Here is a 16,974-nt window from a genome sequence, read left to right as displayed (position 1 = left end):
CAGTGAGATTCTGGCCATTTGGTAGTTAGGAGCAAATGAGGACCGTAGTTTATCAGAGATGGATGGGTGCTAGAAAGAGAAGAAACAGACATAGTCTTTTTTACTTTGAAATGTTGCCTGGGCTTTGCCATGATCATTTTGGTGGGTATCAGAAGCAAATACTAAAAGGACTTCAGATCTTACTTCTTTCTTCTTCCAAAACTCATACCATCAATTTCATTACCCCATAGCTCACACCTGTAATCCCAGCACTTTGGGAGGCCGAGGCTGGCAGATCACCTGAGGTCAGGAGTTTGAGACCAGTCTGGCCAACATGGTGAAACCCCGTCTCTACTAATAATACAAAAATTTAGCCAGGCGTGGTGGTGGGCACCTGTAATCCCAGCTACTAGGGAAGCTGAGGCAGGAGAATTGCTTGAACCCAGGTGGCGGAGATTACAGTGAGCCAAGATCGCACCATTGCACTCCAGCCTGGATGACAAGAGTGAAACTCTGTCTCAGAAAAAAAAAAAAAAAAAAAAAAAAAAAAAAAAAAAAAAAAAATTCTTCTCTATGTGAAGTGGGAGACTTGTTTTATTTATGTTTGTTTCTTTGGCATATATCACAGTGTCTGACAAAGCACTTGGTAGTATTTGCTAAGCGAATGAATGGATGGATGAACAAATGTATAGGTCAGTGAGAATAGCTTTTCTTTATATATTATTTTTCTCCTGGGGTCTTCTAGTCACCTTGGATTAAAAAGAGGAATTAACTCTAAGGACAAGGATTTCAGTATGTTTACCATGCAAAGATATTTTAGAGTATTGGGACTTTTGATAGAGGCTGTAGAATCCAGACATTATTGTTAGAATACTTAGAATTGTCAATAAACATTCTAGGAACCTTCATGATTTCTGGGACAATATTTGAATTCAAGTGGAAAATAACATATTTTGGAAACCCCAAGCAAGAACTCCTTGCTTTGAACACATGTAATTCACTGGAATTTACAAGAAGACTTTTAAGGGACTTAATTTTTTGGGACTTTCCAAAAAATATGGAAAATATAAAAATGTTGAAAACAATAACAACTTCTACAGAAGTTATTTTGTGCTTTATAAACTATAAGCACTTTATTAATTTAGGAGCACAACACATAGATTGGTTTGTTCAGAAAATATAAATTTTGGTACAAGATATTAAAATAGAAAGTATAGATTATTTACTAAATATTTGTTAGTCAGATACTATATTTTAAACTCTCTCTTAAACATCAATTATAATTGATATATGTATGTTTAAAAAACAAAAATTATACAAGCATCTTATTTTTAAGATTTTAATAATCTTTTGAGTTTCTTTTCCTGCAGAAGAAACAATTGAGAACTTAAGAAAAGAAGCCAATAACACTGAGAAAAATTAAAGAATCTCATAGTTTTTTGGATATATTGACCTGTCTAGTGTCAAGCAGAGACAAAAAGAGAAGATTTATTTTTCAAAAAAGACCTGATGGGGAGAAATAAACATATTTGATATAATATTTGATATCTGGACCTTTGCCTAAACAGCACCATTCAGGAATGAATCACTTATTTCATAGATATTCATATTTTTCTATTCAGGGTAAAAGTAAAAATTATATTTATTTACTAAAAATTGATCATATTGTTCTTCTTAAGGAAACAAATAAAAACAAAAACCCACATAGGAAAATAAGTGCTTAGTCTGGCTTTCAAACCAACTGTAACATGTAAAAATTTAATAATTGGATCACCTGAGAGTTGCCAGTTTATGCCTCTTCACATATTAAGCATTATTCGCTACAGGATTGGAGAGGGATTTTATCCCCAAACCTCATGTTAGTTGGAATTCATTAACAATGTATGGAGGTAATAGAGTTACGTGAATAAAGCCAAACTGTAGTTTAACATCAGAACTAAAGTTTATCAAAATGCATATTGTTCCTTTTTAGGTCTTCTGGGGATTGCAAGGTCTAGGTTTTTTGTTTGTTTGATTGTCGTTGTTGTTGTTGTTTTTGCCTTGAGCCATCTGAGCAAGGTGACAACTATGGACCTTGGTTTAAATAGCAATGCCATGTCAACCACTCTGATTTCTTTGAAGTCTAATGAAGAGAACAACAGCACCGTCTCTAGATTTAAAACAATAATAGTAAAGTCTGGGATGAGAGAAGGCACAGAATCTTTTCTATTTTTATGAAAACAGCAGCACCTTCTGGTATTTTCCTTTCAGAATTTGGGATGCAGAGGACTGATCTGATACAGTTGGTAATTTTACTTAAAAACCTTCCTATTAAATAGATTCAAAATATTTTTGAAGAACAGATGGTATAGACTAGAGGAAGAAATAAACATTGTATGTTAAACATTTTATTGATCAATTAAAATATCATAATTTAAAATGTTTATTCTACTATGGGAATTATGCATGTCTGTGTGTGATTGAAAAAGACACAGAAAGAATGTGGGGAGTGGGATGGGGATTTATTGTCCAAAGTTTAAATGGGACTCTTCTCATGAAGTGAGAGTGAGAAGAGCTATTTTTCTCTCCTCCCCTCCCATCCTCCTCTCTCTCTCTCTCTTTCTCACACACACACACGCACGCACACACACACACACACACAATCAGGCCAGCAGATGGTTTTTCTTTTCTTCAAGGTGTTAGGAAACTGGCTTTTAGTCTTGAATCGTGTGCCTCTGGGCACTTCGAAACTGCCTCTTCTGCCTATTTTTAAGACCAGTTTGAAAAAAAATGATAGGCAGAGTAGAATAAAGAAACCACCTGTGTGGATTTGATGAAAAAGGCAGACTATAAAGCTAGCAACTCTTTGGAAAGAGTTTAGTTATAGAAAGACTGCATCCTTATCTTCTAGCACATCTCTGTTCAGCTTTTTCTATAAGAGAATGAACTCCAGAGAACTGAATACCATCATCTCAGTAAATTAGTCTACTTGACACTAATTTTCAATCATATTCATCTTTCATCTCTATGAAGTATTTATGTATAAGAGTTTCCATTCTATTTTAGGAATACTTTCTTTGGATGTATGATTCATCTTTATAAATTATGATAGACTATTTAGATAAATTGTTAGATGCCTCCAAAGTTAAACAAGACCACAAAAGAAAGAAAATATCACCAATCATTGTGTAAAATGTATATTTAAAGTAGTCACTTTGGAGCTAAAAATATTTTCTTTCTACAAAGGAAGATTAGATCATTTAGTAGTGATTCAAATGGCTTTAAAATTTACTTTTCCTTTGGTTCACATATTTAAGAGAAAATATAGGGGCCAAGGCTGAGTGTAGGAAAAAAAACCCATTAATTATGGAAGGTACAGGAAAATAACAAGCCCACAAATAGTCCTTGTATGTCCTGCTCTGCCTGGCATGCCATTGCTCTCCCTCAGAAGTCTGAGCTGTGTCCAAAGTCAGTATAGGCTGCTTTCCTGACAATAGCAGGGTTGTAGTGGAAACTGTCTTCACTACCTAAGTTATGGGGCCTGATACAGTGAATACCATACAAGCAGTGGGTCTGCCTGCCCTAAATTATGCCTGTTCATGTGACCCCATCATTATTCCCCTGTTCATGTGACCCCATCATTATTCCCAGGATCTGTGCCCTTTGCCCTTGATCTCATTTCTACAGGATTTAGACAAGTGTCAGACCCTTGGAATGCTACACAATAGTGACCTTGATTTCCTAACTTTGCTGGGAAAAAAAGTGAGTTTAAATCTAGTGTTGAACATATATGGAATGCTTTGTAACTGTGGTAGTCAAATTGTTCTTGATACAAAAGAAGCCCCACCCCTCTTTCAGAGACATCTGTCTTTCAGTCTGGCTCAGGTTTTCTGGTCTTGAGGCTACTTAATGCATTTCTAATAAAACTCCAAGTCTTTTTTGTTGTTGTTGTTGCATTTGGTGCATGGAAAAATTCAGGGGTTTCTCCTTATTGTTAACTTTCCAGATATTATTTTTAAAGTTTTAGTGTTCTAATTGTAAAAATAGAACACTTTCAGGAAAAAAAAAAGACCAAAAAGCCAAAACACTGCTTGGCAAAACACAAAAGGATAAAGATGGTGGTGTTTAGTGCTTGATGGATGAACAAGTGGTTAAAGAGTGTAATTCGGAACCAAGAGGCACCACCCCATGGCTAGTCCTGAGCCCCTTTGGGGGGAAAAGCAGTCTTTAATTACATCTGGAACTCATTAATTCTTTTTGGAGCCTCTTTCCAGATCAGCTCCCCCATCAGCCACCCATTGAGCAACAGAAATTCCAGATGGTTCCCTCCATATGCCAGTGCTCATTCTCTCAAGTAGGATAGATTGGTCACTGACAGAATAGGGTAGAATATCTGTAGCCAAGGCAGGACGGGGTGGAAAGCACTGGAACACACTTAAATTAGAGGTGGTCCATCCCATATATTATTATGTGAGTTGTATAAATAACTATTTCTGAATGATTGCTCTGAAATATCTTGAGTAATTTTATGGAAAGGATGTTACTTCTAGAAAATGTGGCACATAGATGCCAGCTTTTGACTTCTGGAAAAAAGAGAAATCCTCTGCAAGTGTCATTGTAGCTGAGAACTGGTCAATTTAGACCTGCAGCTGATCTGCTCTGGAGGCTACATTAGGGTGAATTCTTTTGCTCATGTAACTAGCTGAAATCTTTATTATTGTGATACAAGGAGAATTCCTTTATGAAAATCTCTGTATGCTATGTGCTTATTTTATTTTAGCAGAATTTTCTTATAAGAGACACATTGGTAGACTCCAGTTTGAAGCATCTGGGAATAAAAACAGAGTTAACCCCCATATAATTAAAAAGTATGTCATCATTTCAAGTATATCACATTATTTATTCATATATATACCTGTCTTCATCTGATGGTGGGAAACATGACTCGCTCATCTTTAAATTCCTAACACCCATCAAGATTTGTCACATTATAGGAAAGAAAAGGAATAAATAAGAAAAAGTGGGGAGATGAATCCAGGGAATTTCAAAGTGAAAAGTGTGGCACCAAAAGAAATAAGACTAATGTTTCTCTTCTTATCTTCATTCTATGCTTTTCCTCTGATAGCTATTGGAATTTATGTGTGTGCACACACGTTTACTTATGTGTGTGTGTGTGTGTGTGTGTGTGTGGTGTTATTTTTGATCATCTATTATGGGATAAATATTATTCTTCTAGGTCCTGAGAAAATAGAAGTGAGAACATCAGCTGCATTCCTGTTCTCAAGTGGTTATAATAGTCTTTGTGTGATTCGTGGGAAATTTGTTGGTACATTTGGAGTTGGTAGGGCAATTAAAAGGAAAAATTTTTTCTAAAAGGGGTATAATTTAAACTTCATGTACTTATCATATTTTAGCTGAGAAATACATCTAAAAGCACCACTATCATACTTTTATGTATATGTGTGAGTACTCTGTGGATGAGAGACAGCATTAGTTCAACAAATTTTATTGTTTTGTACAATCAGGTTTAATAGCTGAATATTGGTTGAATGTGCTATAGGTTGGAACAGATAAAAATCAATTTGTTTAAAACTCTTGCTTTGAGACAGGGAGAATGGAACCAATTTGGAAAATATATTTTAGGATATCATCCAGGAAAACTTCCCCAACCTAGCTAGGCAAGCCAACATTGAAATTCAGGAAATGCAGAGAACCCCAGTAAGATACTGTATGAGAAGATCATTCCCTAGACACATAATCATCAAATTCTCCAAGGTCAAAATGAAAGCAAAAATGTTAAAGGCAGCCAAAGGCCAGGCGACCTACAAGGAAGCCCATCAGACAAACCACAGACCTCTTAATGGAAACACTGTAAGCCAGAAGAGATTGGGGGCAAATATTCAACATTCTTAAAGAAAAGACATTCCAACACAGAATTTCTTTTTCTTTCTTTCTTATTTATTTTTGAGATGGAGTCTTGCTCTGTCACCAAGGCTGGAGTGCAGTGGTGTGATCTCAGTTCACTGCAACCTCTATCTTCCAGGTTCAAGCAATTCTTGTACCGCAGCCTCCCAAGTAGCTGGGATTTCAGGTATGCATCACCATGCCTGGCTAATTTTTGTATTTTTAGTAGAGACAGGATTTTGCCATGTTGGCCAGGCTGGTCTTGAACTTCTAGCCTCAAGTGATCCACTTGCCTTGGCCTCCCAAAGTGCTGGAATTACAGGCATGAGCCACCGCACCTGGCCCCCAACCTAGAATTTCTTATCTGGACAAACTAAGCTTCATAATTGAAAGAGAAACAAGATCCTTTTCAGATAAGCAAATGCTGAGGGAATTTGGTACCACCAGATCTGCTTTAAAAGAACTGAAGGAAACACTAAATATGAAAATGAAAAACTATTACCAGTCACTACAAAAACTGAAATACACAGACCAGTGACATTATGGAGCAACCACGTAAACAAGTCTGCAAAATAACTAGCTAGCATCATGATGACAGGATCAAATACACACAATATCAATACTAGCATTAAATATAAATGGGCTAAATGCCTCAATTAAAAAACACAGAGTCTTTTAAAGCTGGATAAAGAACCAAGACCCATCAGTGTGCTGTCTCCAAGAGTCCTATCTTACATGCAAAGACATAAATAGGTTCAAAATAAAGGAAAGAAGAAAAATTTACCAAGCAAATGGAAAACAGAAAAAAAGTAGGGGTTGCAATCCTAGTTTCTGACAAAATGGACTTTAAACCAACAAAAATGAAAAAAGACAAGGGCAGTACATAACGATAAAGGGTTCAACTCAACAAGAAGAGCTAACTATCCTAAATATATATGCACTCAATACTGTAGCACTCAGATTCATAAAGCAAGTTCTTAGAGACCTTCTAAGAGACTTAGACTCCCACACAATAATAGCGTGAGACTTTAACACCCCACTGACAATCTTAGACAGATAATTTAGAACTAAAAAAGATACTCAGGAGCAGAACTCAACTCTGGATAAAGTGGACCTGATAGATATCTACAGACCTCTCCACCCAAAAACAAAGGAATATACATTCTTCTCATTACCACATAGCACTTACTTTAAAATTGATCATATAATTGGAAGTAAATCACTCTCAGCAAATGCAGAAGAACTGAAATAATAACAGTCTCTCAGACCACAGCACAATCAAATTAGAATGTAAGATTAAGAAATCTATTCAAGGCCAGGTGTGGTGGCTCATGACTGTCATCCCAGCACTTTGGGAGGCTGAGGTGGATGGATCACCTGAGGTCAGGAGTTCAAGACCAGCCTGGGCAACATGGTGAAACCCTGTCTCTACTAAAAATACAAAAATTAGCCAGGTATGGTGGAAGACGCCTGTAATCCCAGCTACTCAGGAGGCTGAGGAGGGAATCACTTCAATCCAGGAGGCGGAGGTTGCAGTTAGCTGATATCACACCACTGCACTCCAGCCTGGGCAACAGAATAATGAGACTCTGTCTCCAAAAAAAAAAAAAAAAAAAAAAAAAAGGTCTATTCAAAACCACACAACACCATGGAAATGAACAACCTTCTCCTTCTCCTGAACGACTCTTGAGTAAATAGTGAAATGAAGGCGGAAATCAAAGAGTTATTTGAAACTCATGAGAACGAAGATACACTGTACCAGAATATCTGGGACATAGCTGAAGCAGCATGAAGAGGGAAATTTATAGTACTAAATGCCCACATCTAAAAGTGAGAAAGATCTCAAGTTAACAATCTAACATTACAACTAAAAGAACTAGAGAACCTAGAGCAAACAAATGTCAAAGCTAGCAGAAGACAAGAAATAACCAAGATCTGAGCTGAACTGAAGGACATAGAGACATGAAAACCCTTCAAAAAATCAACAAATCTAGGAGCTGTTTTTTTTTTAAACTAATTAAATAGACTGCTGGCTAGATTAATAAAGAAGAAAAGAGAGAAGATAGAAATAAACACAATCAGAAACAACAAGGGGGATATTACTACTGACCCCAGAGAAGCACAAACAACCCTCAGGGAATATTATAAACACCTCTTGCACATAAAGTAGAAAATTTAGAAGAAATGGATAAATTCCTGGACACATGCACCCTCCCAAGACTGAACCAGGAAGAAATTGAATCCCTGAATAGATTAATAATGAATTCTGAAAATGAGGCAGTAATAAATAGCCTACCAACCAAAGAAATCCCAGGACCAGGTGGATTCACAGTTGAATTCTACCAGAGTTATGAGGAAGAGCTGGTACTATTTCTACTGAAACTATTCCAAAGAATTAAAAAGGAAGGACTCCTCCCTATCTCATTCCATGAGGTCAGCATCATCCTGATACCAAAACCTGGCAGAGATATGACAAAAAGAAAAATTCAGGCCAATATTATTGATGAACAACAATGCAAAAATTCTCAACAAAATACTGGCAAACTGAATCCAGCAGCGCATCAAAAAGCTTATCCAGCATGATCAAGTAGGCTTCGTCCCTGGAATGCAAGGTTGGTTTAATATATGCAAATTAGTAAATGTGATTCGCTACACAAAGAGAACTAAAGACCAAAACCACATGATTATCTCAATAGATGCAGAAAAGCCCTTTGATAAATTCAACATACATTCAAATTAAAAACTCTCAATAAATTAAGTATTGAAGAAATATACCTCAAAATAATAAAAGGCATATGTGACAAACTCATAGCCAATATTCTATTGAATGGGCAAAAGCCAGAAGCACTCCCTTGAAAACTGTCACAAGACAAGGATGCTCTCTCTCACCACTCCTATTCAATGTAGTATTGGAAGTTCTGGCCAGGTCAATTAGGCAAGAGATGGAAATAAAAGACGTTTAAATAGGAGGAGAGGAAGTCAAATTATCTTTGTTTGCAGATGACATGATCCTATAGCTTGAAAACCCTATTGTCTCAGCCCCAAATCTTCTTAAACTGATAAGCAACTTCAGCAAAGTCTCAGGATACAAAATCAATGTGCAAAAATCACTAGCATTTCTATACAGTAACAATAGACATGCCAAGAGCCAAATCACAAATGAACTCCCATTCACAACTGCCACAAGAAGAATAAAATATCTGTGAATACAGCTAACAAGGAAAGTGAAGGACCTCTTCAAGGAGAACTACAAACCACTGCTCAAAGAAATCAGAGATGACACAAACAAATGAAAAAATATTCCATGCTCATGGATGGGAAGAATCAATATCATGAAAATGGCCATACTGTCTAAAGTAATTTATGGATTCATTGCTAGTCCCCTTAAACTACCACTAAGATTTTTCACAGAATTAGTAAAAACTGTTTCAAAATTCATATAAAACCAAACAAAAGTCTGAATAGCCAAGGCAATCCTAAGCAAAAAGAGAAAAGCTAGAGGCATCACATGACCCAACTTTAAACTACACTGCAGAGCTACAGTAACCAAATAGCATAACAAAACAGCATGGTACTGGTACAAAACAGACACATAGACCAATGGAACAGAAAAAGAAGGCAGAAACAAGACTGCACACCTACAACCATCTCATCTTTGTCAACCCTCAAAAAACATGCAGTGGGGAAAGAATTTCCTGTTTAATAAATGATGCTGGGAGAATTGGCTAGCCATATGCAAAAAAATGGAAACTAGGCCCCTTTCTTAAACTATATACAAAAATCAACTCAAGATGGAATAAAGACTTAAATGTAAAGCCCACAACTATAGAAACCCTGGAAGAAAACCGAGGCAATACCATTCAGGACATAGGCTCAGGCGAAGATTTCATGATAAGATGCCAAAAGCAATTGCAACAAAAGCAAAAACTGACAAATGGGATACAATTAAACTAAAGAGCTTCTGCACAGCAAAAGAAACTATCATCAGGGTGATCAAGCTACAGAATGAGAGAAAAATTTTGCAATCTATGCATCTGACAAATGTCTAATATCCAGCATCTATAAGGATCTTAAATTTACAAGAAAAAAACAACCCCATTAAAAAGTGGGCAAAGAACATGAACAGATACCTCTCAAAAAAGACATATATGGTGCCAACAGACATATGAAAAAAAGCGTAACATCACTGATCATTAGAGAAATGCAAATCAAAACCATAATGAGATATCATCTCATACCAGTCAAATGGCTATTATTAAAAAATCAAAAAACAGATGCTGGTAAGGTTGTAGAGCAAAAGGAATGCTTTTATACTGTTGGTGGGAGTGTAAATTAGTTCAATCATTGTGGAAGATAGCGTGGCGATTCCTCAAAGACTTAGAGGCAGAAATACCATTCGACCCAGCAATCCCATTACTGGGTATATACCCAAAGCAATAGAAACCATTCTGTTTTAAAGACACATGCACACATATGTTCATTGCAGCACTATTCACAATAGCAAAGACATGGAATCAACTTAAATGCCCATCAATGATAGACTGGATACAGAAAATGTGGTACATGGATATAATGGAATACTATGCAGCCATAAAAAGGAATGAGATAATGTCCTTTACAGGGATATGGATGGAGCTGGAGGCCATTATCCTTAGTAACCTAACACAGGAACAGAAAACCAAATACCACTGGTTCTTGCTTGTAAGTGGGAGCTAAGTGATGAGAACACATGGACACAAGGCAGGGAACAGCACACACTGAGGCCTGTCAGAGGGCAGGGAGTGCAAGGAGGAAGAGGATCAGGAAGAATAGCTAATTGGTTCTGGGTTTAATACCTGAGTGATGGCATGATCTGTGCAGCAGGCCACCCTGGCACAAGTTTACCTGTGTTAACAAACCTGCACATCCTGCTCATGTGTCCCTGAATTTAAAATGAAAGATGAAAATTAAATAAATAAGTAAATAAATTAGAGGCAAAGCCCTCCTGTTTTTTACAAATTTTGCTTCAAATAATTCTTAAAGTCATGAACCCATAAAATGTATGCTAAACCTAGAACATTCTCTAGGTACTTCACTCTTTTATTTGAATATTTTGAAAAGTGCCAGAGATGAGAGTAAGATATATATTTATTTTTATCTGTTTAGCTTGATCATTCATTTTGTACCAGTCACCAATGAGCTCTTGAATTTAAGGTATGTAGGGGATTAAACTCAACAGATCTGGACGACATTTATTTAGTGTCTTTATCTTCAGTATTGCAAAAACACTAGGAATTTAAAAAGAAAAAGAATGATCTCTTCACTTAAGGAAGTCAGAGTGGGAGAGGAAGTCATAATCACACCGAGGACCAGCCCAGTGACAGTTACTTCCTCACATACAATAGTGTATGTATATAATTGAATAATGTGTCTCAGTACTCTGATAGATGTATGTACAGTGTGTCACTGAAGTGTAAAAGAGAGAGGTTGTTTCCCTAGGGAGAGTGGTGGAGCCAGCGAGAAGAGAGAATATTTTGCTAGCAGAACTAATGCTTGCTTTGCATCCTGATGGGATAGGACCATACTTTGAGAACCACTGCTCTACATCTAACTGAGAGAAGAGGGGAGGGAAAAGGCATACAGAATTAATGGACCAGGCCTAGAGATGTCATACTTTAATTCTTCCTACATTTTATTGGCTACAACTCAGTCACATGACTTCATCTACCTGCAAAGGAGGTGGAAACTGTAGTCTGTGAACTTAGGAAAACAAGAGAAATGGTTGTTTACAACTCTGTAGTCTCTGCCACAGGAGGGCATGGCCATTCTTATAATGCAGGAAGCAGGCAGGGGCTAGGAAAGACAACTCATGACAAGTTAATTTGCTTGGGCATGTCCTTAAGAAGAGCAAGTGCACTGTTTCCTAGAATGAGAGATGAGATTATATTAACAAAAGAATTCCTTATAAATCTTTACATGTGTTGGTGATTATGGCACTAGAAATTTAAGCGAAAATCTTTATTTGATGTCATTAATTAGTGTTGAATTACTGCTAAATTTCAAAAAGTAACACAGTGCTTTGGCATACATGAAATACTTACTGTTTTAAATGAAAATGTTGTAATAGTAAATCTCAGGCAAAAGCTATGATTATTTCTTCTGAAGTTATATGAAGACTGCTTTTATGAAAGGAGAAATAAAACATAATGATTTTAAATTGTCCAGTAAGCTCTATAAGCATGACAAGCTAAGGGACAACAGTAAAAATAATAACATCAAGTGTTTATTAAGCATGCACCATGTACTTTGCCTTACACAATGGGACTTAGGAAATTAGATACAGCTTACTAATATTGTATAAGCATTTTCAATCTATTAACTCATTTAACCCTCACAAAAGTCCTATGAACAAACAGTTATTTTTAGTATTATTTCCATTCCACAGATGAGAAAACTGAGGCATAGAGCGATAAAGTTATTTGCCTAGACAGCTAGTAAGTAGTAGAATTGGTATTCATACCCAAATAGTCTGCCTTCAGAGGCCAATGTCATGTCGACTGTTCTGTATATCCCTGAAGCTAGAACCAAAAGTGAAGATACAGGAACAAAGGGTAGGGAGCTCATTCAATCTGTGTGTTTCCACTGCAGTAGACTCGAGGCTGCTGTTTGGTGCATAAGTAGTGCATTTTGTCCATGAACGTGGTGTGTTAAGCAATGGTAGCATTTATCAATCAGAACTTATTTTCCTGTTCAGTAAGGCCTAGCCTTTGGCAGACTATTTGTTCTTCCAGTTGCTATACCTGTCCTGGTTTAGATAACACTGTATGCAGCTCCCAAACTGCTGGGAGAATCCTAGAATAAAAGACGTAATTCTTGTTTTTGTGACATATCTGAGCAATTTCTTTTTCTTCCACAGACAGAACTGTCCTTGTGGATACAGATCTTCCATTCTTCAAAGGGCTGTATGTGATGGGTACCTTAGACTTCCCTGTGGACAGAAGCAATGTTCTGAGTGTGGCATGCATGGTCATTGCAGGAGGGGAGCTGAAAGTTGGTGAGTAAAGGCACAAGGATTGCAAGCATGTTGGGAATTATATTCTGTGAGAAGGAGCTCTGGGAAACAAATGGTATCATCAAGAAGGTTGCTTAACAGAGTCTGGGGAGGGTTAAGGTAGTAGTGAGTATACTAGGAAAGTTACTCTTTGGCAAGCTTTACACGTGGTCAGAGGTGGCTTGGATTGGTCATTCTCTCATGCCCGTGCACTATCAGGCTGTTTCTGGTCCGCCTGCTGTTGCTCATTCCAGGGCTTTTTTTTTTTTTTTTTACCTCCTCCAGGCTACAGATCAAGTCTTCCAGTAGGTTTTCTTTGTGTCAGAATATGCCTTTAACTCACTCTTTCAGAAGATATCATAGGATGGATTTGATATCATCTGATCAACTAACTCACAATACAATTTCAATTGCTGTCTTAAAAATTTCCTGAGAAAATATACTTGAAAGCAAAGCTATGTGCTAGCACTTTACTGGGACAAATAATCCCAAAGACGTGAGAATGAAGGAAAAAGAAAAGTGAGGAGAAAAGGGAGGGAAAGCAAATACAAGGTAGTCATAGCTTCTTGAAGAAGCATGCTTGGTTTGCTTGGTTATGTGGGATATCTTGAGAGAAGCCTTATTAGAACCTCCATATCTTGGGACAATATGGCGGAGGTAGTGAGGAGAAGGCAAGCATCTCGCCTGGCCCATTCCACACCATTAACTCCTCTGACTTTGTTATTTTTATGGCTCCCTGGGTAGCTAGTGGAAGGACCAGAGAATCAGTAGGTGCCAGGAGATGAGGCTCCTCTTGCTGGGAAGTGGATCATGTTACTGGGGCCCCAGGACAGGCAGAATGGAATGGATCTGGGGTAGTGTATTAACCAGATTTGGCTTACTTAATTAAAAAAACCTGAAATGTTATGGGTGGACTATATACTTAGAACTGTTGTAAGCGATGGGTATAAATGCTGAAAAGACATGTACTCTGTCTCCAAAGGAACTACCTTAGAACTTTAGTAAGGCATTCTACTTTGCCCCAGGAAGAAGATTAAAAGAGAATTCCCAGAAAAAAATCATATCATATTCCAAAGAAATATATCTCTAGTGGTAAGGAAATATTTAGATATCGCTGTTAGGTAGCATGAAAATTTTAGATTCTCTGTTGGGAGAAAATTCTAGATCTAATTACCTGAACAAAGGTTAAGTCACTGTAAAAAGATTTCTGAAAAAATATGGTCAATCCTTTTCTTAAATACTTCCAGTGACAAAAAAATCAAAACCTTTCAAGGCAACCTGTTCCCACTATTTAAAATCCTATTAGAATTCTTTTTGTTCCATTAAGCTAAAGTCTATCTTCCTCCAATTTCCATAGGTTCAGGCTCTTCCTCTTGAGCCATTCAGGACAAGTATCATACTCCTTTTAATTCTATAGCACTTCATTCACATCTTCTTGAATCTTTTCTGTTTTAGGTCATACAGTTTATAACCATGGTTCATAGTTATTGCTGTTTTAAGTATTTGTTTTTAGTGTATGGTACAAAACTGCAAATACAGAAAAACAAAGAGAATTATATGGTGGAAATGAAGTGATCACTCAAAGTTTCCGAGTGCAAATATTTCCAAGTGCAAATATAACCACAATTAATATTTTGGTGTTTTATCTCAAAATCATTTTTTTCTTACACATAAACACACACACATGCATGCATATATTTCAAAACATAGGGCATATACTTTGATTTTTTTTGATCCTATATAAACAATGTAAGAATTTCTGCAACTCATTATATTTCAAAGGCCCAACTTTAATGATTTCAACATTATATAATATATGGGAATATATAGATATGCATGCATGTATAATAATTTAGCAATTTTTCTCTTGTTAAGCATCTAAGTTATTTCAGATTTTTGTCCTTGTAACTCACTCTGCAATGAACATTCAATAATTAAATCATTATTCATATCTTCGTTTCCTTAGGATGGGCTTTTAAACATGAAATTAATGGGCCTAAGGATAAGAACATTTTTTAAAGATTTTTAATACATGCTGCCAAATTGCTTTTCAGAAAAATTTTACAAATTTGTACACCCCATTTCCCATAGATTATTATGAGATTCCCTCTTTCTTGCTGGCATTGCCTCTAAACACAACTTTGTTTTGTTTAATTCCTCTGAAAGCCAGGGAGAAAGAACTATTCCCAGGTGGGATCTGACTATTCTGAACAGAATGAAATGAGTATAGCAGTTAACAGAATGGGCTCTAAGTCAGATGGTGGAGGGACCAAGTCCACCTTGGCCACCTTTTGGCTGTTTGACCTTAAGCAAGTCAATGTCTGGGCACCTTCGTTTTTTCATCTGCAACATATGTAGGATAACAGTAGAACCTTCCTCAGAGAGATATTAAACATAACAGCTTATAGGAAATGCTTGGTATATGGTAGGTGTTCAATAAATGTTTATCAGCCAGGGTGCCCACAGAAAATATATGTCATATGCATTAGACAGTTTGAAGGGATTTAAATAAAGGAATGATTTACAAAGATCCAAATGGGATGAGGTATACCCTAGGGCTAGTAAAGCCACTTATCCTTACTACCTCTTGCCATAAAGGACTGAGGAAAGAATGTTACAGGAACCCAGAGATAAAGAGAGAGGTTTAGAGATGGTTGTCAGATCACCCCAGAGGCATGGCCTTTGTATGGTTGGGATTCACCCAGTACAAGGAAGGAACTACAGGAATAAACACTCTTATCTCATTCTTTTGCTTCCCTCCTGTCTTCTGCTTGTGCTACCATTTGGCCACATCCAACTGGAAGTCAGAGTAAAGGAGAACTTGATGCAGTACACAAAGGTCAGCCACATCCTGGGGCACTGGGTAGGATGGAGAAGCACAGAGCTTGGAAATGGAGGTGTCAACAAAAGCTCTCCAGCACAGCCTCCAGCTATCAGAACAGATATGATTCTTCTGTTAATACAGCCAAATATTAAACTGACTTCTTTATCCAGCCAGGTCATGCTGTTAGTCCTGCCAACTACATTGTTGACTCTGATTCCTGCTCTTTTTATTTGTGCTGCCACAAATACATATCTCTACATTGTACAGTTGTGTTGGGCTTATTTTGTTTTCTCTTGGGTTTTGAGGGAATCTAATGGCAATACTGTTTACCCATCTCTTCATTTAATTATTTCAGTTCATCTTTCTACACTGGAGATATTCTCTTGAAGTCTGGTCTTTTCCTCGCAGATTACTATCATTTGCCCATTTGTTTAACATTGTGTAAAATCCTCATCTAATTAATTGAGAAATATTAAATAACATTGAACCCTGTTCTTGTTACAACAAAACTTATTTCCAGTTGATATCTTCTATTGCAAAGATTGATCTCTTTTTTCAGTAAGTTATATTTGGATTTCTAAGGTCACTTATTACTATAATATGTAGCTTGCTGCCTGAAAAATTTGTACCTTTGAAGGTAAGTGACACTGTGCCACTTTCCAGTTTTACTTTATATATTTCAGGTCTCATTAAAAAATTTCTCCATTCCCAATTCTATTTTTTACCCCTCACTAGATAGTGGTGTATTCTTTTTCTCCTTGCTTCATCCATGTGTTCCAGGCCTAAAGGTTGGTTATTGGAGCCCATCTGCCCAATCCTATGTGTATTATGCCTGAAGGAAGACTTTCAACCCATCTGTCCAATTTTACCACACCCTAAAGAAATCCCAACATGAAACAGATAATAAGACTAGTTAGTAAATAAACTTAATAGATTTGGACATTGGCACAGAGTGCTGCCAGTGTATGCCTGCTATCTGATACCATTTGATCCAAGTCCCAACATTGTAGAATTATATTTTTTGGTGGTCCTGCTTTTTTTTTTTTGAGATGGAGTTTTCTCTTGTTGCCCAGGCAGGAGTGCAGTGGCGTGACCTCAGCTCACTGTAACCTCTGCCTTCCAGTTTTAAGTAATTGTCCTGCCTCAGCCTCCCAAGTAGCTGGGATTACAGCCGCCCGCCACCATGTTGGCTCAGCTAATTTTTGTATTTTTATTAGAGACAGGGTTTCACCATGTTGGCCAGGCTGGTCTCGAATTT

The 16,974-nt window shown here is 37.0% G+C and overlaps 1 protein-coding gene across 1 annotated transcript in view; it reads left to right on the top strand.

Annotated features, from left to right (window-relative positions):
- Nucleotides 1–16,974, top strand: part of PKHD1 (PKHD1 ciliary IPT domain containing fibrocystin/polyductin) — a 455,948-nt gene that overhangs the window by 274,737 nt on the left and 164,237 nt on the right. Inside the window, 1 exon segment of the mRNA XM_007972274.3 lies at nucleotides 12,758–12,895. Coding sequence (XP_007970465.3) covers nucleotides 12,758–12,895 — 138 coding nt within the window.

The sequence above is a fragment of the Chlorocebus sabaeus genome, chromosome 17, assembly GCF_047675955.1.
Source record: "Chlorocebus sabaeus isolate Y175 chromosome 17, mChlSab1.0.hap1, whole genome shotgun sequence".
In the NCBI taxonomy this organism is placed as follows: domain Eukaryota; kingdom Metazoa; phylum Chordata; class Mammalia; order Primates; family Cercopithecidae; genus Chlorocebus; species Chlorocebus sabaeus.
The sequence above is the reverse complement of the archived record's forward strand: the minus strand, read 5'-3'. Positions and strand labels throughout refer to the sequence as shown.